Here is a 27,085-nt window from a genome sequence, read left to right as displayed (position 1 = left end):
CAGTTTGGATATATAAGTGCATCTCTCACAAGTCTGAGTCTTGGGAGGTAAGAGGAGAGGGTTGTCAGTGTACATGAGGCAGTTGCTACCGTGTCTCAAGATGCCCAAGTTCACCAGCTTAATAGGAGAAAGAACAGGGAACTGACCTTTGGACATGCCTGGAGGGGTGGGCATTAATAATAAGTACTGAATCTGTTTCCTTGTAAAATGTTTAGTGTTGGTAGCAATTTTGTGTGCTATAGTAATTGCTACAAGAAGTCTGGTAAATTGCTAGACTAATACGTTATTTAAAGTGCAGTAGTGGAGAGAACTAGCAGATCTAAGGGAAAAACTGAAGAGCAGAATTTGGCACTGCTCAGAAGCTTACAAACAGTCCTGGATACAGCAAGCCTGTATCTGGACTAGACTAGTTGCAGGAAAGGCTGGAAACAAACGCAAACACAGACTTTTACACCAGAAAGTTGAGAGAGATGGAAAAACTGCCCAAATGGCCAATAAACTACAATTTCTGGGCGAGAAACCACTCCTCTTTTGGTAGATAGGCTACCTAGTGCTTATCATTCCCACTGACAAGCTCAAAGGCTTCCCTCCAACACAGAAAGGCTTGGGGGGCTCAGAAGCTTATAAACAGGCCTGGATACAACATATCTGTATCTGGACTAGAATAGTTACATGAAAGGCAGGAAACAAGTGGAAATGAGGGCCTTTAAACCAGAAAGTTGAAAGATATGGAAAAAAACTACCCAAATGACCAATGAACCACAATTTCTGTTTATTTATATTCTACCTGTATAATCAAATACTTTAACTCAGCCCCACTCACACTGACACAGTAAAAAAAAATCACATATTCCATTCACACAAAGTACACACAAACAGTCCTCCCAATAAAAAAATAAACCTACGTAAATCAACTCCCCAGGAATGAAATGTATAAAATTAAAATAAAAAATTAAATCATTCTCATGGTAAATAAAAAGAGGTGCCCTGTGGTTCTGAGGCAGACAGTACCAGACAGTCTGAGGAGGCCACCACCTGCAAAATGGATCAGAACCATAAAATCTGCACAAATTTCCTGGGACTCAGAAGCATACCTGTTGCAATCATGCTGAAGCTCGCATGGGTATGTCTTGTAGCTCAGTGTGGCCCAAAGTCATTATCAGTTACTTGCTGGAATTTTGCAGCCCAAGCCACCACTAAATAGAAAACCTGCCCGCAGAAGTGGTAGACCATGTGGATAGAGAAAGATTTCCACAATTGCAGCCAAGACTGATGCAAGGAGAGCTGACAAGTAACAGGTATGCGCCTAAGTGTGTGCAGTTGCGCTGCATATTGATGCTAAGATGAATCTTACAAGCAATATGAAAGGACTTACAACAATATTTATATCTACTTTCTGACCTTTAAAAGAGGTGGAAATAGTTGTATAGAAAAGTTTGAACAGGGGTACAAGAAGCAGGGGAAAGTACACAAAGAAACAAAGGAGATAAAAATGTAAGTGGGCGGGAGAAGGGTATACTTTTTTGCAGGGGCAGGTGCTTGTTTTTGTGGAGAAGGACCCATGAGGAAGTATGTAAGGATATGATAAGAAATGGAAAGCAAGAGGGGGAGAGGTTTGGAAGGAGATCCACACAACCGTCATAAAACTTAGACAATGACTAATAAGGGAAGTGCTAACACACTTTAGGGAGTGACAGTGGACTTATAAAAATGTACAGAAAGGAAGGGCACTAGTGGAATCAGGAGGATTGGACAGCAAACAAAGGAGAGAGGAAACACACAAGGAAAGGGAACACCAGAATGGAGGTAAGGTGGGTATTTTGTTCACACTGCCTGGCCTAGACACAGGGAGAGGTCAGTTAACACCCTGATTACCCTCCCAGCTAGGCTTTGTCTTAGGGAGGTGAAGGCAGAGCCAGACATGGTTCATCTCTTTAAGCCACATGAGGTTCATCTGCAGGCAGCCACTGTGGGCTTCCAGATGCTGATCCACCAACTCCCACCACCTCTGCCAAGTCCTGACACATGACAAATTGCACACACGTAGGAACAATAGCACTCCCCTCCAATTATAGACTGCCAAAGGCCACAGGAGATGCAACCTGGCTGCTTTGCACTGCACTCAGTGGTGAGGTAGAGCTGGAACCAGATGGAGTTCTAGCAAGAGAAGACTGGACCCAGTGGGGGTGGGGGGTGATGCTTAGATCATGCTAGTACCAGAGGCATGGCAGATGCTGTGGAAAATGTAAGCACAACTGGAGAGAAAAAATAAAAAATCAAACACCAAGTAAAAGAGAACAAAGAATAATGGTAACAGGGAATGCAGATGTGTAGGAGGCAAACAGTAAATATGCTACTGTAGGGAATGGGCAGCCTGTACATCTTCACTTTTTACAGGTTTTGTGTTGCTAGGTCATTCGCATTGAATATACAGCTATCTGTTGATGGAGAACTGTCCATCTGTGATAATGATGGACATCCAAATCTCAGTATTGTAAGTGGTCATGGTGTCAGTGTTAGACAGGGGCAATGTGGTTGCCATCTCTGTCTACCTATTCCAGGGACACAGCTTCTATGTCTTTGCAGGTACACCCCAGAAACCCAGGATAATACACAAGGACAAGAAGACCAACTTCTGTGACTGTGTAATACACCCCAGCATCCCAAGATGGCACACAGGGACAAGAACAATAACTTGTCTACCAGTGCAATACACCTCAGAAACTCAGGATGACAAACAAGGCCAAAAAGAACAACTTTTGCACCTGTACTATACATCACAGAAGCCCAGGGTAGCACACAAGGAAAACGTCTGCATCTGGGTTAATACACCACAGAACCTCAGGATAACGCTCAGGAACAAGAATAACAACTTCTATGCCAGTGCAGTATACCCCAAAAACCCTGGATGATACACAAGGACAAAAGAACAACTTGTGCACCTGTGCTATACACTCCAGAAACCCAGGACAACACTCGAGGACAAGAAGAAAAACGTCTGTGTCTGTGCAATACACACAGAAACCCAGGACAATGCACAAGGACAACTCCTGCTCCTGTGCAATACACACCGAAACCCAGGATGACACACAGACAAAAAGAGCAACTTCTGGCAAGAACTGAACAATTTATGTAATTTTGCTTTGATTATATGGTATAGAACAATATATGTGATGTATAATGTTTGTCAATATGAACTTGTTGATATGGTTTGATTACATTTATATAAATATAAGTTTGCATGTGTCACAAGTGATAATTCAGTAAAGGTGTTAAAACAACAGCAACATCCATAGCATACAGGGACAAGAAGAACAGCTTCTGCTTCTGTGTAGTACATCTCAGAAACCCAGGATGACACACAAGGACAGGAAGATGCAGACAGATGGGTCTACTTGATATGGCCAAAATTTCAAAATGTCGACTTTCATATGGCCAAGACCATATGATCGACATTTAAAATCTCGACCATACAAGTAAAACACAAACTTACCTTAATGCTGCTAGCAGGGGGGCTTTACCCCCTGCACCCACCATGGGGGGCTACACCCCCCACCCCACCCCGTAACTTAAATATACCAACTCTGAGATCGCACTACAGTTCGGAAGTGGAAATCTTTCATTCCGCACTGTAGCGTGATGCCAGTTTCCCATGGTCGACTTTACAAATGTCGATCATATGGTCTCGACCATATGAATGTTGACATTTTGAAATGTCGACCATTAGAAGGGGACCCAGACAGATATGCCAGAGAAAGGATGTCTTTACTTGCAGCAAAATCCCCAATGTTTGCTGTATGTAGTGAGATGAGGACACTGGTGGATGGTGTGCCGGTGACCAAGTATGCCACGGATACTGTATACCACCTGAGCTTGCTGTGTCCAAGTGCGTTTGTGTAGTGTCAAAACACAGGAGCAGGCAGTCACCAATACAGGCATTGCTGAACTGGTAGGGGATTGGGAACTTATGTGGACAGTGACTTAACTTTTGACCAATATGTGTCTATTGTTGTAAGAAAGGCCTTCTATGTTGCACAGCTAATAAAGAAAAAAATTGTGTCTAGATCTAGGGGATGTCATTGTCCCCCTTTAGTCAGCCCTCATTAGGCCAGTCATTGAATTTAATGCCTCTTTTGGCATGTATCTGCTGAAACACATGCAACAACTGGAAAGCCCACATAAATACCATACTAAAAGGATGCAAGGCCTAAACAACATGTCCTAAGTGGACGGATTCAAAGCCCTGTCACTATACTTGGTATCCTGCAGACTGCTAAGAGGTGACCTGTATCTGGTATACAAGGCATCATCTGACCCATTACTGATGGATTTACTGAACATCAGCAAGTCAAATGGCATCAGAAATACTTGGTGTAGGGATCTAAACCTCATTTGCAACATAAATAGAGCAGTTTGGACGGACAGGTATATTTCACAGAGGATATTCCTGCTGTGAAATAGACTCCCCATCCCCATAAAACAAAGTTTATCCCTGTCTATTTTCAAGTGCAACCTAAATCTATGGATGGCAAACAGAAAATTTAACTCAGGACTGCACCTGCACCTGTACTACTAATGGACAGATGCATCTTCTAAATGCTTTCTCCCATGCATGGGTCTCCTCCAGTTATCTGTGGTATGAGCCCAGTTATTTTCATTAGGGGTAATGTATAATTATTAACCATGGGATGGGTAAGGCAAATCTATAACAAAATGGGGTAGGTTATTTTGAGCACTAAAAGGGAAATTGACTAGGCTTAAAATGGCCGACAAGGGCAGCTAGCCTAGTACTTATCTATGAACCTATGTGGCCTGTGTGATGACTTTGGAGAATTCATGTGACAAATGTGCAACATTTTGTACTGTGCAACAATTTGGACATGTAATGTAGGGAGTCTGCATGAAGATCCCCTGTATTGCTGGTCTGCTATGCAACCACACATCTTGCTAATGCAATTTTGTGATCAGTCCACCTCCGCATCCAGTGGCGATGCATGCCATAAATAGGGGAGGATGGGAGGCTATGGTAAAGCACAAGTAGTGTCATCACCTCCACTCCACCATCCAGTGTTAAGGAAAGTATGTTGCAATGTAGACATATATGTAGGCATAGTGTTCTTGGCCCATCCAGCCAAGGTATAAGCTACTGTTTACAGTTAGAGTACTCCATCCTATCCGCATGGTGTGGATCCTGCCTGTAACTTTCCCAGGATAGGGTGCCTTCTTGAATGACAAAATGCATGGTCTGTGCATGCATCTCCTGTGCATGTCCTGGACCCATTCATCAGATCCTAGCTTGTTGTTCCTGTATCTCTGGGGTTGTGCTGTAGGCTCCAGCACATACTCACTCATACATCTGGATTGCCCACAACCACACATTTGCACACAAATGGAGACAGAAACGCAGTCCTGGCCAGAGTACACAAGCCTCCCAGCCCTCCCATGAACGCTTGACATGTACCAAAAAAAAAACTTTATGCACATCACTGGACACAAAATGTCTGCTGTTGACACTTGCCACTGTGGTCCTCCCCACCTGTTCATATGATAAAAGTGCCCTGCCCTCTGTACTCTATTACTTGAGTAATCTGTGCCTAATGCATGGTGGGGCCATTCTGTGTATAGTGTAGCAAAGCCTGGGTATAAGTTTGCATGCATCATTTATATTATTCTGTATAATGCTTTATTCCAGCACCTAGTTCTGGAACAACTGCCACCTCTTTGCCAGTGCCACAACATATTATGCCTGACTTGGTCTTGCATAATCCTCCCTTGTGGTGGACTCCTCCACAGGCTCCCAATCTGGCAGCTACTCTGCAGCCATGTCTGGTATTTTCTCCTTCTGAATATGTCTGCTTTGCTGAAATTGCTTGAATATAATGGTGCTGTAGACTGCAATGATTTTACTACATATTGCAGGGTCATATCCAGTGCATCACCAGATAAATGCACATTGTGGCAGCAAGCCTTCAGCAGTCCAAACATACATTCAGCTATGGCACAGGTCTGTGACATGGCACTGTTGTAGTCATTTTCTTACATGATCTGGGGATTTCTAATATGGCACATTAACCATGCTTCCAGGGCATATATGACATCACCAGTTAATGTTTCTGAGTAAAATCATCTAACACAAATCTCTGATATAGGTTGCACATGTGCACTAAGAACTGCATCTCCACCTCTATTGACTTGTAAACTCCTTCCAGGTAGTGTTAGCAGCCAGGTGTAATTGTGTCACCAGGCATGCATGCAATTGATGATGTCTAGGTACTTCACCATCCACCATTGTGTGTGGTATAACTCAGTGATGCACTTCCCAGCACAGCCTTTGCGTAGCACTGCATATATCATTTTGTTCTGTGTGGCACCACACTGTCATTGCATACTTGTCAGGGCTCATAGAGTTGGAGTGGATATGGCACTTCATCTGCAATGCCATATACTTTGTATGACACCACCTGGTTGGTGTGGCCATTTATTGAACTCGGTCAGCATCACTGTTATTACTGTTGGATGACGTTTTAGTGGTGGCTATGAAAGGGTCTGATGTTGTGGGTTAAAGGTCCCTGAGATCATGTTATGTAGCAAACAACATGCTACAAATAGTTTGCAAGCAGAGTCAGGGATGTACTGTAATGCACCACAGCTGTGTCTAGGTAGCAGAATAAAGCTTTCAGTGGACAAAACACTCACTCTAAAACATTCCTAGTTTGTGTATTGTTACCATTTTATTGTATTGTGGATATACTGCGTTAGTTCCTTATGGGCATCATTAAAAAGGATTATATTGGATGTACTGCATCACCTAAAACACATAAAGACATGAGGGTAAGACATTGATACATACTGCCTGTGACATTAAATAAATGGGACTTCCACCATGCCTCTGCTAACTTGCTAGATGGCTTTATGTAATGTCCCTCTGCGAGGAGCAGTAGTACACCTGACTTGTATGCAGTCTCTGAGAATTATGGATGCTGACAAGGTGCTTTGCAGACATATTGGTTATACAGCCCTGTGCATTTCACGCTACCTGCCAGTTGATGGAATTTTAGGCCCTACTGTTGATATACTGCTGTCTGTGGACACCAGCTAGTGCCTTTATTGCCACAAGTGTGCAGTCTATCGTGTCCAGTACATTGGAAGATGAGTGATGTCACAGAAACCACACACTGTGGTGTCTATCTCCCTACAGTGTTATGGAAACAGATAATGCTCATCCACATGTAGCAGAAATTTATCAAGAAACATCTTTTGTTCTTCAGGCTAACAACTGTGAAATGTACAAGGTGTCTCCTGTTTGTCTCTGAAGGGTTCCTGCAGTTAAAATAGAAAGAACTACACACTTTGGTATCGAGTGATATAGAAGGTATATGCCTTCCTCTAGAACCAGTCTGTGGGCCATTAATGTTAACCAATACACATACAGAAAACCAGTCTTTCATCTTCTGATCAGTTAGCTGATGATGTATTATCTCTCTCTGCTTGTACTGTTTCTAGATGCTTCAGTTGCAACAAGGCGGAGGTTAACAGCAGTTACAGATATTAAATGCTGCTGCTCCAAGCATATTCACCAGTTATAGCTCCTCAGCTATTGATGTGTTTTTTGCCTTTATACTCAGATGCAGCTACTTGCATGACTATGCTCTTGATACAAACTATGACTTGTTTTCACAAACCCTCATTTGCATGTTATTATGCACTTATTAGGCCGTGCCTCTTCATTTGCATGCCCTTATATGATTGTTTCCATGCACCTATTCCTACAACTTGTTGCTCATTACATTTTACTTCCTGCTCTTTCTTTGAATTGCTAGCTAGATATTCATCGTGTTTCACTGTTGCAGTCATTACAGTTGGGTTATCCTGCTGGCAGGCTACCCACAGTCGGCCTGAATTCCAAAGTCTTGGTCCGGCGTCAGTTGCTGTCGCCTCTTCCCTGACACCATTTTCTTCAGTCTTTCTTGCCGCGCGGTGCCTGAAGCAAAAGCAGTTTGCAAGTGTCGGTCAGCCGACTCCTGAGATTTTCAAAGACGAATTTCAGATCCAAAGTCTTCATTAAAGCTAAGTACCCCGTTGGGGAAACTTTTTTCTTGCTCCAGACCGATGTCAGAAAAAGTTAACAATTGTATTTCTTGTGGGAAGCAAATACCTCATAAAGATTTTCATTCTTACTGTATTCCTTGCCTATGCCCTGATCACGATGTTGCTAGCTGTCGGTTTTGTGCTAGATTTAACCAACGCACCATTAAGCGTCGGTATGATTTTGCCTTTCATTACTTTGGCCGAAGATTCAATTATATAATGCCGCCAGAACAGCCGACGACTGGAGTTTGTAAAAAGCGCAAGGAAAAAGAAAAGGACAGGCATCCGAGGTCCAAAACAGACGACAAGGCTCCCGCTAAGCCAGTCGCCAGTTCGCCGGTTCTCAGTGAGACGCTTTTGCAGCCCCTGACGCCCACTACCTCAGAGCCACAGGCCGCTGCCAACTCCCCGGCCAACGAGGCTCAGGTATTGACACTCTCAGACTCTTCCCCTCAGATGGGTCCAGAGCCGCTGGGGCAGCTGAGCAGGCATTAGGTGTTGTGGGGGTTTTTCAGCCTAAGCTAAGCTTACCTCAGCTTCCCAAAGCCAAAGCAAAAGCAGCTAAACACACAAAGAAACAAACAAAGACAGACTTCCATCACTAAATGCCATGCCTAAAAACAGATGCTCAAAATGGCGAAGACCTTTGATCAGGGCCAGACCCATCATCACCCTAAGAGGGAGAGGGCAGAGACAGAATCTTCAGATCAGGTTTCCATCTCATCCTCCTCTTCTCTCCTCTGACTCCTCTTCTGACTCTTCTCTCTCCCTTCTGATTCTGATGGAGAAGATGCCTTCTTCAGCCTCTCCTCCTGGATTTTTTTTTTGGGGGGAATCCCTGCATACATGAGGGGAACACTTCACTGGAGGGAGAGCAGGACTACTCAGAAAAAAAAGAAAAGGCTTAGAGATTTCTTATACTACTACCTGCACAGGCCTCTTGCTATTCCCCTAGACATTGTAGAGATGATATTTTTTTGAGTCCGGCCTTTCTCCTGACTCTTTACCCCCTGCCCCTGTTAAATCAGACAGATACTACAGGGTTCCAGATTCACATAAATTTCTTTATAAAAACCCTGCTGCTGCCCCAGAAACTATTTCTCAGGGTCCCAAAGGGGTCAAGGCTTCTACTGCAAAAAACCCTATCTCCTCTGTCAGGGATTCAAGGGCACTAGACAGATGGGGGGAAAAAGGTTTACACTTCTGCTACTTTGGCTGTGAGGGCTTTAAATTGTCAATTTCATATGCTTAAATATCAGCAATACTTAATGCCACTGCTAAAACAGAAAATGTTGGCAAATTCAGATTATGCAGAAAATAAGGAAATGCAGGATTTATTGCATGCAACTGAGCAAGTGGGAAAGCAGTTTTGATTCTCTGGAGGCCTCTTGCAGGGCCGCAGTTATGGGTTCTGTCATTAGGAGGCATGCTTGGTTAAAGGAACAGAGTCTACCTGATCATTTTAAAGCAAAATTACTAGTGGTGCTGCGGTAGCATTGTCGCCTCGCAGCAAGACGTTGTCCTGTTTGATTCTCAGATAGAGCGTCTTCTGTGTGGAGGCATGCGTGAATGGGCGTGAATGGTTGCCATCAGGACTGGAGTTCCGCTGTTGCGACCCCTAACCGGGATAAGCTGAACGACACAACAACAACTAGATGCTCCATTACAGCATGATACTTTATTTGGTGTTAAAGCAGAGGAGGTGTTGAAGAAAATGGAGGACAAAGCGAAATCTATGCAAACTGTAAAGGATTTCTTACAGGTACAGCCACCCAGATTTAGCAGGAACTGGCCTACAAGGAATTGGCCCTTTCCAGTGTGAGACAGGCCACAAAGAGGCAGATACAGATGCCCCAGAGGCAGATCCCAGCTCCAGGGCTCATACAGGCCTAAACATTGGGGCGCTTCCACCTCCAAAAGCAGAGAAGACAAATCACAACCATACAGAAAACAGTCCCAATTACTTCCCTCTGCCAGCACCAAGCACTTATCTTTTGGCAGCCCCCTTAGGGGGAAAACTAGCACTTTTTTCTCAAAATTGGCACATGGTCACCCAGGACAAATGGATCTTGAATATAGTGTCCCAGGGCTACAGGTTCCACTTTCACACCCTGCCAAGGGCAAAAGGAATGCCAGACCTGCCACACAATCAATGGGCAGGGGCACAAAAACAAGTTTCATCCTTTGTGGACATGAGGGCCATTCAGCAAGTACCACAGCAAGAGCAGGGACAAGGATTTTACTCAAGACTTTTCTTGGTACCCAGAAAGGACAAAGCCTAGAGACCAATACTGGACCTGTCTATTCTAAATACATTTCTGGACGTTCCAAAATTCAGAATGTTGACCTTGCAGCAGCTTCTGCCCATGCAGGGCAAGAAGGCTTGGCTTGTAACTTTGGACCTAAAAGATGCATACCTGCATGTACCAATCAGACCATCTTGCAGAAGATACCTCAGATTCACAGCTGGCTCAATGCACTACCAATTCTCTGCACTGCCCTTTGGCTTATCTGCTGCACCCAGGGTCTTCACAAAATGCCTGGCAGCAGTAATTGCATTTTGCAGACAAAGAGGAATTCAAATATATCCTTACTTGGACAATTGTCTTATTCAAGCAGAGAACAAGGATATTCTACTAAAGCATCTGGCGTTTGTTTATTAATTTGCCTAGGGTACACAGTAAACAAAAAGAAATCAAAACTAGTACCCTCTCAAGAGATAATATTCCTGGGTGCAAGCTTAAATACAACTGGCCAGATGGCCTATCTCACGCCAGACAAACAAAGGCAACTGACTTCTTACTTCACAATGTTGGCAACAAAGACCCAGTTATCTGCAAGAAAAAAATCTGCAGGCTTTGGGCCTCATGGCATCCTGCATTCTGCTAATTCCATATGCCAGACTGCATATGAGGAAACTACAATAGTATCTAAAAAGTGTTTGGACTCTGCCACAGCCTGGAAACATTAATTTCCCTCATTCCTTGCCTTCAACAGGAGTTTTGATGGTGGGCACAGGCCTGTCACCTCAACAAGGGACAGCCATTCAACCTACCCACAGCCAGGCAATCCATAACAACAGATGCATCAGATTATGCCTGGGGGGCCCACATGGCAGGAAAATGTATTCAGGACACATGGCCCACAAGCCAAATGCATCTTCATATCAATCAAAAAGAGATGCTAGCGGTTCACAATGCCCTGACAGCTTTCAAGGATCTTCTTCATCCAGGACAACTACTGATAAGGACGGACAATACTACAGTCATGTGGTACATAAACAAGCAGGGAGGCACACATTCCTACCGCCTCTGCAGACAAGCCATGACTTTGTGGGACACAGCATTTACTTATCAAGTACACCTGCAAGCAAAATTCCTGCCAGGAAAGAAAAATACTCTGGCAGACGAACTAAGCAGAAACATTACGGATCCCCACGAGTGGAAACTGGATCCACAAGTCTTCAGCATGATAACAAAGAAATGGGGATGTCCAGACATAGATCTTTTTGCCTCCCCTCACAACTGCCAACTACTGAGATTTTGCACAAGGACTTATCACAAGCAAGCATGGAAAGTGGATGTTCTGTCATTCAGCTGAAAAACCCTAACAGTATATCCCTTTCCTCCTTTGCCTCTCTTTCCCAAGGTACTCCTAAAGGTCAGACAAGAGAAGCCAAAAATTATTCTGATTGCCCCAGACTGGCCCCGCCAGCACTGGTACCCAATCCTAAAAAGCATGTCTCATGGCCCAGCCTGGACATTACCTCTAATTCCTCACCTACTGACCCAACGAAACAATCAGATTCTGCACAGCCAACTCAGGACCCTAAATCTGGCAGCATGGCAGATAATGTAGCCATTCAGAACACACCTCTCTCTAAAACAGTGATGGATGTTATTTTGGAGGCCAGGATGCCCAGTACCAGAAAATCTTATGCAGAAAAATGGAAGAGATTCTGTGCTTGGAACCAGGCACAAGGAATTGACACACTTGTACCAAATATTCCTCAGATTTTACAATACCTAACTGAGATGCTGGACAAAGGCCTATCCTCATCAATTAAAATCCATGCCTCTGCCATTTCAGCTCATTACAATATGGAACCACCAATTTTTTCTCATCCATCGCTAAGGCAGTACCTCAGAGGGGCTAAAAACATAAGACCTCCAAGGAGAGCACCAGTACCTGCATGGGACCTCAACTATGTCTTGGAGAAACTCACACTGCTGCCTTTTGAGCCAGCCAATACAGATGAAATAAAATTATTATCTTGGAAAACAGCCCTGCTCCTAGCAATAACCTCTGCAAGATGAGTCTCAGAGTTACAGGTACTCATGGCTGTGGAACCTTTTATCATTTTCCATCCAGACAGGGTTTCTCTGAGGACAAACCTGACATTTATGCCTAAGGTAGTGTCCAGTGTGGCCCTTAACCAAACCATTCATTTGTCTTCTTTTTATCCAAACCCACAGAATAAAGGTGAGAGACTCCTGCATTCTTTGGACATACACAGACAGCTATGCTTCTACTTGGACAGAACTAAAACTTTCAGGAAGACGGAGCAACTCTTAGTGGCATATGCTGCAGGATCACAAGGAAAGGCTATCTCAAAGCAGACTATTTCGAAATGGATAGGCCACTGCATTCGTTTCTGCTATTCACAACATGGCAAATCAGTGCTTAAGGGCATTAGGCCACATTCTACCAGAGCAGCAGCCACTTCAGCAGCCTTCCTCAGAGGAGTACCAACCAAAGACATTCTAGAGGCTGCAACTTGGAGTTCAGTGCACACTTTTACCAAGCACTACCATTTACCTCTCTACTCTAAATCCAGAGCAGGCTTTGCCACTGCAGTTCTTCAGGGCCTTATAGCTTCTCCTAATCCTATTTAGACCCAGCCACGCAACCTCAGCTTTGGGATTCAACCCAACTGTAATGACTGCAACAGTGAAACACGATGAACATAGTACAGTTGTGTACCTACCATAAATGTAGATGTTCACGTGTATTCACTGTTGCAGTCCAGGTTACCCACCCACCATCCCCCTTTTCTTTGCTGGGACTTCTCTGTACTTCTCTATCCTATACAACCTATGTGGTGTATTTGCTTGTAGATGAAGGAAATGTTTATTTTAGTGCATGCATATTTATTGGCATAATTTTTAGCCTACCAATTTGGGGGCACCTGACATCTGGGGCAATAAAAACTGAATAAAATGGCGTTGGCTGCATCTTTTATACCCCTGGTGCACTGACATCAGGGAAGAGGTGACAGCAACCGACGCCGGACCAAGACTTTGGAATTCAGGCCGACTGCGGGTAGCCTGCCAGCAGGATAACCCAGCTGTAATGACTGCAACAGTGAATACACTCAAACATCTACATTTATGGTAGGTACACAACTGTACTTTACTTGTCCTCCATTTCGGCACAGTAAGATACTGCTTACTGTGTAACTTGACTAGGAATACTGGCCACTTTGGAACAAATGTCTGATAACATTAACAGTTACTTTTATGTAACTGGTAAAACCTGCATGTGTTATTTACAGATAACTGTCATACTATGGCTTGAGCCGTACAAACGAGATAATAGGTCTGTGGTACTATTTTAGCTGGTTTATCCATTTATATATTATTTTATTACATTGAATGGTGCTAAAGTAAGACTGTTTTCCTGAAGATGATTATATAATTTACATTTATTTGCTTTCTCACATATGTATTTTTTGTATTGTATTTTCCCATGCTGCCTGGCAGCCATCTGTCTCAAATTTCGTAATCATTCCCCATGAGGCAAGAGTTAATTGCAGGAGGATATCATCTAGGCAGCCATCAGAGTTTTTATTGAATGCCCTAATTCCTCCCCTGGTGGCTGATGTGCACACTTACATATGTAATCTTGTGTGGACATGCGCTTTCCTGTACATGCCCCATGAAGGCTATTGAACAAGCAAAGGTTGCCAGAGCCTTCAGTATGTCCTCACCCATTTTCTGCTTGACGTGCACCTGTTATTTAGTAAGTGTCAGTATTTTAGAAGACCAGACTGCCTGTCTGTCTCCAGATAAGTGAACTGATATTTATTTGTTTAACCTTTGCTGACAAGATTGGTTGCACTATGCTAGTAAGCTCTTTTCAGGGAAGACCCTAGGTGGTATTTATACTACAAGGGAAAATTTGGCCAGAGCATCTGGAAACTTCCTTTGCTCTTTTCAGTAGGTGCTGTGGGATCTTTCACATCCACCTGCACTACCTAACCTCAGTTTCACATCTCATTTGAAGGATGGCACTCTCAGGAGTGCAGCACCTTTCCTAATGCTGAACTACAGTGTTAGCAATCCAGTCAGCTGGAGTGGGAGTGGAACCCACAACCTTCTAGACTTCCAGCACCTAGCCAAGTGTACTACTGGTTGAGCCACTGACATTGATAACTGGAGCTCACTGCTCCCTTCCCTGTCGGCTTCCTCCAGCAGCTAAGCTGATAATTAATTTTGGGTCATCTGGGTCATAGTCAGGACTTCGTCTGTTTATGCCATAGTGTCAGGCTCTCCCATGTGGAATTTAAACCAAATGTCATACCCACTCTAGTTTCATGCATTTTAGATCATTTTCTTCCATCAGGATTGCACATTTTGTTGTTGTTTTTTCTCTGAATGCTGTTTATACAGAAGATATGTCTAATCTTCAAGGAGTCATTAGAGTTGATCCAACATGAATAAAATTGGGTTATCAGTGGTTTGGCAAGATTTGTTCATTTCAGGGTGATGCCGCATAGTTTTGTATAAAAGGTTTTGGGATTTGAACCTGATGAGTTTAACAAGGGGATCTGCTACAGGGGTAGAGTAATAAAGAGAGAAAAAGAATATCCTTGTTTAGTTTAATATTTCTCAAGATGGGGGAGGCCTAGTTTCATGTTTGAGGTAGAGTTTGTGTAAATGGTCAAACCACTAAATGAAATGGACACTTTGGTTTTTCATTTATATTTTAATTTCCTTGGGAATAAGGATTTCCTGATCACTTATTACTATGTTTCTTTAACCTGTCTTTCTTTTTGTGTAACTAAAATAATCCTAGAAAAGTCCCTTGTACTGTATACATTCAACCCAAGATGTATTTTATAGGTCTTGTACTGAATTATGCATATTGCTTAATTCACGGTGAATGCACATAAGGATGCATGTGAAATAGTAAATATATCTCTCACTTTGGTTTGATAAGAAAAATATTTATTCATGATTTGAAATCAGTTCACCCACATCACCTTTTCTTTAGCACTTTGAATGCCTGTTAGTTGGTTCACTTTCATTTTTAGGTTCATAGGCTCATAGGTGTGTACTAGGCTAATGGCCCTGGAGCCTTTACAAGCCTAGCCCATAGGAGTGCCCTGGCACTGTGCCAACCTACATTAGTTCCCAGTGCCTCTATTGAGTAGAGCCACTGGAGTGATCCCCTGGGTGAACTTTCTTTTTCCCATTCACTCATCAAGATTTCTCTTGAAGGGGGCCATTGAGGTGCTCTGCTTGACATGTATGGGAAGTCTTTTCCAGAGCATGGGCAGTCTCTGGGTTATGAACCTGTCTCTCCAGCATGTTCTGTTGATTGTGGTAATGAGATTGAGGTCTCTGGATCATTTGATGTGGAGGGATTGGGATTTCTTTAGATGTAGCATTTGTAACAGAGCTGGGTCAGTCATGGCTTTGTAAGTCAAGCAGAGGTCACCTCTTAGTAGACGATATGAGACAGAGAATGGCTGGAGTTTTTTTTTGAGTCTGTCCGTGTAGGACATGTGTAGGATCCTTTTTGTGTGTACTTTTGTGGCCTTTTCAGCTGTTGCATGTATCTAGTGAGGTACATCCCAAATGGGGCATTATACTCGATGATTGTCCTAATGAGGGAAAAATCGAGAGAGATGATGACCTCTTTCTTCCTGGATGCAAAACCGTTGGTAATGAGATGTGACACATAGAAGGACTTTTCTGACCATAGTGGCAATGTGGTGGTCGAAGGAGAGGTTGCTGTCAACATGTGTCCCCAGATCTCTTATAACACCTTCAGTGTTAAGTGGGCTCCCATCGATGTGGTTATTAGTGGGAACTGAGTTTTTCCCAAAGGGGATGACAACACATTTTTTGGTATTAAGCTTAAGCCATGGTTTTGACACTAGTCATTGGTCTCAGTGAGGCCTTTCTATAGGATGTCTACATCACTCGGGGAGTTAATAATGGCTCCCAGCTTACAGTCATCTGCAAACTTGGTCAGCCAGAGTCACTCCATGTTGGCCTGGAGTTCTGAGAAGTAGATGCCAAACAGGAGAGGATCCGGGACTGATCCCTGTGGGACTTCACTTGTGACTGGTCAGCAGTCTGACTTGGAGTCTGCTACTTTCACACTGTGGGTTCTGTCTGTGAGCCAATTTGCAAGCCATCTAGTAATATAGGGGTTAATGTCTAGTTTGGTGAGTTTATCAGTAATTCTGAGTGGGGAATGGTATCAAAGGCGTTGGCCAGATCGAGCTAGGCTGTATGAACTGCCTTGCCTAATCCACAGCTCTGGTGACTGACTCAAAGAAGTCAACCAGGTTGAGCAGGCATGATCTACCTTTCACAAAACAAAATTGCGTGGGATCTAGAGTTTGGAGATTCCCTATATCCTTATTAATTAGGTCCATGATGATGCGCTCCATAGTCTTACATTATCAGACTCATCAGGCTAATGGGGCAATAATTCCCAGGGTCTGTAGTTACTCCCCCTTTGTGGAGAGGGATGACTGTAGAAGTGCGCCATTCTATAGGGACAGAGACTGGTGTGAGGCTGTGATTGAACAGGGCACACAGATGTGGTGCCAGTTCACTTTGTAGTTCATGTAGAACACATCCAGGAATATTGTCAGGTCCCATGGAAGCTGTATTCTTGGCCTTGGAAAATGCAACTTTAACCCATGCTGCAGTAATGCTGGGTGCCTGGCATTCCTCCGGTATTGTGATTGGTCCTTTGGAGGGGAGGGGTAAAGTTGTCACTGAATCTGTCGACCAGTATGTTGGCAAAATCTGTTGGCTCAGTATAGGAGGTACCATTGTGCAGTAACCCAGACCAAACCTGGGTATTGCCATGGAGATTCTTGATATAACTATAGAAGCCTTTGTGGTTGTTTTTAGTGTCTGATGCAATTTCTGCATTCATAGCTGTATTTAGAGGTTTTGATGAGGGATCTCAACTTTTTTTGAGGCTAATATGGGAGTTTTTCCAGTCTTGGGACTTCACCTTTTTCTGCAACAGTTTCTTCCTTCTGTTGTAGAGTTTATTAATGGCAGGGGACCACCAGATTGGCTTTCTTTTTTTGAAGGAGAGTGTCTTGGTTCTGTTGGGTATGGCTAGTTCCATGCATTTATGTACGTGTTCATACAGTGCATTGGTGTATGATTCAGCAGTCATGCATCTATTTTCCATTGACATGGGTGCCATGAAGTTAGCCACCTCTGTTTTTAGGAACCCAAAGTCAGCTTTGGAGAAGTTTTTGTGTGTGTAGGGGGGGTGAGCTGTGGATTTCCATGGTGATTAGTTTGTGGTCGGATCTAACCAGGGAGGAATTAACTATTAGTGTACAACAACGGTTGCCCATGTTAGTAATAACCAGGTCAAGGATGTTGCTTCCTGTAGTGGGGGTACGAATGAGCTGGTCCAGGGCATTGGAAATGATGAATTCCAGGAAGCGTGGAGCCAGTGTATTGGTGCATGAGTAATTTTCCCAGTTGATGGAGGGGTAGTTGAAGTCACCTAGTATGAGAGTGTTGGGTTGGACCCTAATAGTTTCCAGGGTGCTTAGGAATGTTGTATGAGAGTCTTGGGACATGGTTGGGGACCTATAGCAGGCTACGACCTGAATCACCATTTTACCCAATGTTAGTTGTACCTGATCTCAGTATCTCAGATGCATTATGCTGGGTTACTAGTTTGGAGGTGCGCATATCCTTTATGAATATAGAGACACCTTTGCCTTGAAACGAAAGGTGTGGAATGAGTTATAGCCTGGTAGTGTAGGGGTGCTTTCTGCTGCTTTAAACCAGGTCTCCATTACAGCACAAATGTCAATGTTCTCCATTTTGAGGAGGGCTTCGAACAAGTGCATCTTGAAATTTAGACTTCTAGCATTGAGCAGCATGACCCTCAGAGTGCATTTATTTATAGATGTTACGGTGGTAATTTGGTTTTTGGAACAGTGCCTAAAAATGTACTATAGGGGTGGCAAGAACCTTAGCCAGTATCTGGAAACCCAGGGGTGACAGATGCAGGCCATCTGTGGCAAAGCATCAAGGTCTGTCATTCATGTCATCCCAAACAGACAGATACTGGGTCCCCATAGAATGACACCAGAAACTTAGCCAGTTGTTGATGTCAATCATTTTGTATTGCGGTATCATTCTGGGCGATGGTAGGATGCTGCTCAAGGCTAGGGTCATACCTGCCTGGGCCACATAATCCGAGAGCTCCTCCATGTCCCTTTTCATGTAGTTCAGAGAGGTGCATCTCAGGTCATTCACACCCACATGAACAGTGACAGAGTCATACTTGTACTTGTTGTCGAGTGACCTGAGTGTGTGTGTTGTGTCAGATTGTGGCACCTGATAGACAGCTGACTGTTACCTTTTCCTTATTCAACCTAGTGAGTGGGACATCAGTGTGCCGCACTATCAAGTCACCTATGATTAGTGTATTGGGCAAGCTGTTTTGCCTTAGCAGTTTAGGTTGAGGAGCACACTGTGTAGGTGAGCTATGTGTCTTGTGGTTTGTGCTGTGTTGTGGTGGTCGAGTGCATTTCTGCCTTGGAGGTCTCTGCTGTTTGGGTAGAATTCTGTTGAGAGCCTCTGCAAAGGTTGTTGCGTGGTCTGTGTTTTTATGTGAGAGCTGTGATGGTGGGTGTTCAGGAGGGCTATGAGTTGCATGTGGTGTGGTGCAGGTGTTGACCTTCTCCTTTTGACCAGCTATTCCGGTCTTGGCTTGACAGTGCATGGCTTTCAGTTTGGACATATAAGTGCATCTCTCACAACTCTGAGTGTTGGGAGGTAAGAGGAGAGGGTTATCTGTGTACATGAGGCAGCTGCTACACTGCCTCAGAATGCCCAAGTTCACCATGTAAATAGGAGAAAGCACAGGGAACTGACCTTTAGACATGCCAGGAGGGCTGGTCATTATTACTAAGTACTGGAGCTGTTTCCTTATATATTCTTTTTACAGGAAAAAATGTCACTCAAAGTGTCTGTGTGTTTACAGAGCACTGCCAAACACTTGAGGGGAAACTAATACATAGACCATGAAAATTTAAGGATGAAGTATTTAGGCAGATATTCTGAAGTTAGAAAGAAATCAAGCGGTACTTACCGAAAAATAAAGAATTAGCTTGTCAAGAATGATGAAAAGAGGGGAGTTGCATTAATGACTACTGCCTGGCTACTAATAATGCTGGTCTCAGCACAGCTTCACTGTGTTGGGATACAATACTCCTTTGCTTCTTCTCTCACCAAAAGCAAAATGTTGACACCAATCCCAAGAAGAGAAGCAGGCCACGGCCTGTTTGGTCATCCATAGTCTTGTCCCAGATGATGCAAGGGTCTGCAGGCTTGTAGCCCTTTTCTGGTAGATGCCTTGAATAGCAAACAGACCAATCAGGTACGTTAAGCGCAGACACTCACTCTCCAACCAGAAAGAGTCAGGAATCAATGCACTCTGCTCCTGCTCACACCAGGATCAGAATATAAGCACAAATTCCAAGTTGTCACCTGTAAAGCAGTTATTAAGCTTTCTGGTGATCAGCATATCTCCAGGAAATAATATAACGGTACTCCTTCTCTCACCAGGAGAAAACAGATGCACTAATCCCAAGATGACTACTGAGAGGCAGAATGTGGGATCTCCAATAACTGGTGGTCTTGCAATAGATGCTTAAAGATAAGATGAAAAAAAATGATTTATCCTAAACACTGCAGTGTGCATTAGAGGAGTTAGATGTGAAAGTAGGTAACTTCAGTTTTACCTGTCTAAAACGTTTTAGTGGAAAGTCACTATTTTTAAAACAGCAAGATAGATTGAAAGGGGGTGGTCACTTTGGTATTCTGGTACTATGGAATACAGTAGGATGGCTAATAAATTTAAATAGTTGAAGGGGAGTGATTTCACAAAATGATTATTTTGTGCTTACACCAGCTAGTAAAAGCAGAGAGGAAATGAGATATATGGTCAAATTAACATAAGGGGCAGGCAACTAGAAAGACAGTAGTTTTTAAGAACACAACAGTAACTGGGTGGGAAAAAATTCTGTCTGACTCACAACAGACAGAGCTGTGGTCTCTTTTCAAGTTTTAATATGCAGTTAAAAGCAGAATACACATAAAACATAGTATAAAGAAAACAAATCACACTATACAAAATAGAAAAAGGCAATAAAGTAATACAAGATACAACAAATAAAACGGAAACTAACCATCTGAAGTTGTTAATCTTCTTTCTGTTCGTCACTGATGGGTTCGATTCCGAGCCCTCGGAACCGAGTCGGCCTTATACCAAGCTTGCGTGCACCAAAAAACCCTCGAGCTAAGCTGCTACCCACAATGCCCTTTTCTCAGTTACCTTAGATCAAGTTTGCATGCAACATATAGAAGAAGAATAAGTCAGAGGCCATCTGTGCGCAGAAACCCTAATACACCACAAAGACCCAGAAGAGCTGCCAGAAACCTTAGGAGGGGGTCGGTGGGAGGGTGTGATGACTGGAAGAAGATCAACAACTCAGATGGAACGTTATGGTAAGACATAACTTCTTTATCTGATGTTGTTAATCTTCTTCCTATTCACCACTAATGGGACAGAATCTCAAGCTACTTGGAGAACCTGGGTGGCCCTTATGGAAGAACATTCCTGAGAACCATAGAACCAAAGGCCACTCTTCCCCTGGAGATCAGATCCAATTTGTAATGCTTGGTAAAAGTGTGGTGCTTAGCCCAAATGTCAGCTGCACAAATGTCATCCATGGAGGCCTTAGAGTGGAAGGCAACAGATGCTGCAATAGCCCTATTTGAGTGAGCTTTGATTTGGCCAGGCTTCGATCCCATAAGTGAATATGTGAAGGCAATGCCATCCCTGAGCCATTTAGACAAAGTAACATTCGATACTGCGCCTCCCATTCTAGGACCCTCAAAGGAAATGAAAAGCTGGTCTGACTTGCGAAAGGATTTAGTTCTGTCCAGATAGAAACGTAACTGTCTATGAACATCCAAAGAATGTAGGCAGTATTCTCCCTTGTTAGAGTAATTTGGGAAGAACACAGGGAGCTCAATGGACTGGTTAATTGAAAAATCAGAAACCACTTTGGGGAGAAAGGATGGGGTTAGTATGAAGTGATACTCTTGTCCTTATGAAAGATCAGATAAGAGCTCTTGATACATAATGCTTGTAATTCAGAAATTCTTCTGGCTGAAGTTATAGCCACCAGAAGTAAGGATTTCCATGATAGGAATTGTAGATCACATGTTGCAGCTGGCTCAAAAGAGGGCAGAGATAGAGAGACTGCAGAATCCAGGGCAGATTCCATGCCTCCATCGGCTGTCTGATGGGAGGCTTGCTGTGGAAAATACCCTTGAGGAAGGTCCTGCAAAGGCGAAAGGAAATAAGTGGCACTCCATCAGACCTGCTATGGAAGTTGGAAACAGCTGCTAGGTGGACTCGAATGGTGGAAGCTGAGGCCCCCTTGTCGAACAGTTCAGCCAGATAATGAAGAATAGTGGCTACAGGGGCTGAGAATGGGTCTAGCTTCTGATTACGTGACCAAATAGAGAATCTTTTCCATTTGTCCCTGTAAAGTTTCCTGGTGGATGGTTTATGAGAGGCCAAGATAATATCATCGACAGGTGAGGAGAGGGTTTCCTGCCTGGCAACTAATGGAAGAGAAGAAACCAAGCTGTCATTTTGAGAGTGGACAGATTCGGGGGAGTCAGCCGCCACACTCGGGTTGAGAGACCACTCGTGAGGATGAAGAATGCATCTGCTCAGCCTGTCCGCAATCACATTGGAGCTCCACGGGATATGCATTGTGATCACAAAGCGGTTGGAAGCTATAGCCCACTGCCAGATTCTCATGGCTTCACAACATAGGGGGTAAGATTTGGTCCCTCCCTGTATATTTATGTACCAGATCACGGACATGTTGTCCGACTGGACAGCAATTGTTCTGGACGGAAGGAGCAGATGAAAAGCTTGCAACGCCAATAGCACCGCTCTTAACTCCAGGACATTGATATGCAAATTGACCTCTACATTGGACCACGTGCCTTGGACAGACTTTCCTTGGAAAGGGTCTATATTACATTATCAAATCCCATTAACATCAAGCATCACAACACCAACACACAAATGCTGAACCGCAAATACTTCGAACCCACTAAACTGCGAATTTTCAAATCTCTAACCATCATAGTTGGCCAACACCACCGCATACTACATACACAAATATAATAAATAAAACACATACAAACACAAACCAAACCCTACTTCTAACACTACACTAAACCTTACATACAGTATTATCTATGCACTTACCTTAACCTGCACCCTAACCCTAAGGTCTGTAACTATCACACTCTTGCCGTACAGACATATACCCAAACAAAACAAATAATCCACACACATGCAGTTAACAAAACCCTACTTCTGACCCTAAACTAAAGCTTACATACATTACCTATCTATGCACTTACCTTAACCCGCACCCTAACCCTGAGGTCTGCAACTATCGCACACTTACCTTAGGGAGTTATACCGCAGATGGGCCAACCATCACACTTCGACATTTCGCAGTTTTGTACGTTCGCCGTTTCCATAGTTCACGCATTATGTGTCGGTGTTGTGGTGTTTGATATTACCAGCATTCAGTAACGTAATATAGACCCCCTGGAAGTGCCCCCCCCACCCCATCAGGGAAGCATCCGTGGTCACCGTGGCGCTGGGCTGTGAATCCTGGAAGGGGCGACACCAAAGATTTTCATCTGTACTCATCCACCAGAGATCTTGTTTGCAAATGTTGGTGATGAGAATCTGTGAACCCTGCCACTGGGCCTAGTAGTAGTAATCTCATAGTCTTGGTATAATGGCTAAGGGAATTATGGGGATGGCTGCAGCCATAGATCCCAAGGCTTGGAGGACTTCCCTTGCAGACACCTTTCTTCGACAGAGTATCACTTAAACTTGTGCCCTTAGTCTCTGAAGCCTGTGGAGAGGAAGTGAGATCAGGCTTGACTGGGTGTTGCATATTGCTCCTATGAATTCCCGTTGTTGTGATGGTTGAAAGTTTGATTTCTCCCAATGTATGGTGATGCCTAGTGACTCTGCTAGAGCCAGTGTGTAGCAGAGGGCCCTGACCAGAAGGCACTTGGTGGGGGCGGAGAGGAGCCAATCGTCTAGGTATGGAAATGCCTGGAATCCCTGAAGTCTCAGATGAGCTTTTACCACTGCAAGGCATTTCGTGAACACTCTGGGGGCCGTCGAGAGACCGAAAGGCAGGGCTCTGAATTGGTAATGATTGGCTCCCAACCTGAAGTGAAGGAGGCTCCTGGAGCGCTTGTCCATCTTGATATGGTAATACGCATCCAGGAGATCTAATGAGCACATCCGCACACCCTCCCACAGAAAGGGAAGGATGGTTTAAATCATGGCCATGCAGAATTTGGGTTGAACTACAGATTTGTTTAGTTGGCTGAAATCCAGAATGGGCCTCCAGTCCCCTGTTTTCTTGGCACCAAAAAGAATCTTGAGTAGAACCCTAATCTGCACTGATCTGGGGGGACCTGTTGGATGGCTCGATTTTGACATATCTTTCATATTTCGGATGCTGCCTCCTCCCTTTGACTGGGTGGAACATCGGGAAGGGATTTTGGAGGTTTTGCATAAGTTATTAGGCGAACATTGTAGCCTCTGGTAATGATTCTCTGCACCCACTGATCGTTTGTAATGGAGAGCCAGGCAGCTTGGTGCAGAGGAAAGCAATCAGGCAGCACCTTAGGAGTGCTGATATGGTCTACCCAAGAAGGAATCTCTGGAGCCCTGGTTCCCGGGACCCCCTTTGCCCCAAAAGGGACGTCTTCCATTATTAGAACCCCCTCTGCCTCTGGAGGAGTCCTCACCACATGCATCTTGGAAAGGACCTTGAGACTTCTTGTGCCACATCTTTCCGCTCCTCTGATTCCTGGAGGAGGAACGCTGAGGTTTGGGAAAGCATAGGCCAATGACAGACAAGGTCTTCCCATCTTGCTCGCACCTGGCTAATGTATCCTTGACCTTAGCACCAAACAGAGCAGATGGCTTGATAGGGGCATTTAGAAAGGAAGACATGAAGGAGTCTGCGAGGTCGCAAATGCACATCCAGGCATGGTGCCTCATGACTATGCCTTGACCCACAGCTCTAGCTGCTCCTTCGGTTGCATGTGACAGCAACCTCATGGATGAATTAGATATTGATTCTAGGGTGGCAATTTGGGAAGCAACTTCATCTTGTGCTCCATCCGATACTTGGCCCATGAGGGTTCTGGAGAGTTCAGAGATAAGATCTCTCTGTAGTCTAGTAAAATGTGCCAGAAAGTTCAGAGACCTAACTGCAAAGGTCGCTGATGCAAAGACTCACTTCCCTAACCTGTCCACTGTCCAGGACTTTCTGTTAGTTGGGTGAACAGAAGGACTCTCTTCTGCAAGGTCCTTTTTTGTGGTTGCCGCCACCACCATAGCGTCCACTGGCAAACCCCTAGACCAATGGGGTTGATCCTCCTGAGGGGAGAGTACCTTGTCTGATCTCCAGGGGATGGTCTCAAAGGAGTCAGGGCTTTTCCATGCCTGTTGTACGATGAGTTTAACCAGCTCATCAGCGGGGGGGGGGGGTCACCCAAGAAGTAGAGGGCAGAGAGCGAAAGGACGGCAGGAATATGGATTCCTCCGAGGAAGGGTTGGAGGACTTCCAGTCACCTCTCTGTTTTAAGATTTCCATGATGTCTCTGAAGGAGACATCATCAGGGGGTGACCGTAGGGATCCTTTCCCATCATCGTAGTCTGTATCTTCCTTGAGAGACTCCTCTGGGGAGTCCATGTGTTTCCCCTTACACAGCCATTTCCAAGAGGGGGTTCTTCAGTGGGAGCATCCGGAGAAGACTCAGAAAGGGAAATACCCTGGACAGGAGTTTCCTGGGCCTTGTGCTCATGGAGTCCTGGGGTGGGGTGGCCTTTGACAGCTGCGGCTCAGAAGGAACTGGGGGAATATCCAACGGAGGAGGATTGCTAGCAGCAAGCACCCTCTCCATCACCCCAAAAGCAGGCCCGCCCGAAGATGAATGGGACCCCGGAATCGAAGTAGACAAAATCAGAACCAGGGTCACACCCCGCTCCAGACGGTCCACCCCCGAAGACGGAGCCTCAAGCAGACCCGGAGCGGTAGTCACCCTCGGATCCGAAGTCGGGACCGACAAAACCGTCAGAGCCGAACCCATCAATGATGACTGGAAGAAGATCAACAACTCAGATGGAACTTTATGGTAAGACATAACTTCTTTTTCCCCTCACAACAAACTGTAGCAGAGTCTGGGTGAGCCTTTCCAGTAAACCTCTGAAATGTTTTATTTTACCCCTTAAACAGAAGGTTTAGTTCCTAGCTCCACCACCCTCTCAGTTCACAGATGATTAACATCAACTGACCTGTTTTAACTTATGTGTGACTCCTTAATTGACCTGTTCTAATTTCTGTCTGACTCACGAGAGACAGAGCTGTAGTCTCTTTTCAAGTTTTAATATGCAGGTAAAAGCAGAATGCAAGTAAAACACATTTTTAAGAAAACAAATCACAGTATACAAAATAGAAAATAAATAAAATAATACAAAATACCACAAATAAAAAGCAAACTAACCTTTCCCATACACAACAAATTGTAGCAGAGTCTGGGTGAGCCTTTCCAGTAAAGCTGGATTATTTATTTATCATTTGCCTCTCTCTTGATGTGACCAAACAGATGCTATACATATTGTAAATGCCAGATCCATTCACAGTGATTTAGATGGGGCTTGGATCTGAAAGAGATGTGTTTTAACTGCTGCCTTTTACTGACTTCACATGTATCACTATCTTAGCTCCTGATATAACTTTAAATCAGAACTGTGAGAAATGGTAGGGCACTCAGCATTTTTGTTTCCTTTCGTATCTAATATGTATTAGTATTATGAACCTAAAGAGATTGTATTATTTTCTTTTTCTCAGAAAAGCTGTAAGGAGTGTTTTTTTCTGTCACTCCCTCAAAAAGTGTTGATACTTAATGAGTTAAACTACCTGCTCATCAAGAGTACTGTAAAAAATAATTTTCTACCTGTTTTGTATGATCTGTACCCTGTTATCCTCAGGATGTTGTTCCTGTGAGATGTCTGAGTGAACAGGGAGGGAGGAGGATAGAGTGAGACAAAGGAATTTTTGGGGCAAACTAGTGTCACCTGCAGGACCAGATTATCCCTTGTGCAGTATCAGCCTTATTAATAGATGCCTTCTTCTTTTTCAGATCATTGTTCCAGTTGTACAGTGCTCCTACTACAGTCTTATGTGGCAGCTTTCTGCACTCCTGGAGAGTCCCTCTTCCAAGGTACAGTGTCGGCTAAGTTACCTCCACATCACATGAGAGTTTTAGCCCCTAGTTTCCAACTGTATGTAAACATCAACAGAAAAGATTTCTTTCATTTATTTTCTTGTGGATTATAAGAGCGATGCTGCTATTAAGAATCTTGCAGTAAGGGCTATGCTCAGAGAAATGTGTATTTCTAGCAGGGGTTTGAAATTAAATGGTCTTCTTATTTTTACAGTTCATCTTCAGGTGGCACACTGGTTGTGGTGGACCTGATGTTGGGAGTTTCATCTCCTTCGCATCTAGGATTCATACTGGCAGGTGCTTAGTCAGTTCATCTGATAAGACTTTCTCAGGCTACCTTAGAC

At 44.1% G+C, this 27,085-nt stretch overlaps 1 protein-coding gene across 3 annotated transcripts in view; it reads left to right on the top strand.

The window, feature by feature from the left end:
• LOC122802711 (cohesin subunit SA-2-like) overlaps positions 1 to 27,085 on the top strand; it is a 1,740,876-nt gene that overhangs the window by 1,094,075 nt on the left and 619,716 nt on the right. For 2 of the 3 annotated variants that reach the window (XM_044072465.1, XM_044072463.1), the window contains one exon: positions 26,658 to 26,738. The exons of the other annotated variant lie outside the window; for it this stretch is intronic. In XM_044072465.1, the coding sequence (XP_043928400.1) occupies positions 26,658 to 26,738 (81 nt within the window). The remainder of the gene's footprint in view (positions 1 to 26,657; positions 26,739 to 27,085) is intronic. 3 annotated transcript variants of the gene reach the window in all.

Source organism: Protopterus annectens, chromosome 5.part0, assembly GCF_019279795.1.
Source record: "Protopterus annectens isolate FY-2018-M chromosome 5.part0, PAN1.0, whole genome shotgun sequence".
NCBI lineage: Eukaryota > Metazoa > Chordata > Ceratodontiformes > Protopteridae > Protopterus > Protopterus annectens.
This window is presented reverse-complemented; position numbering and strand designations above follow the sequence as displayed.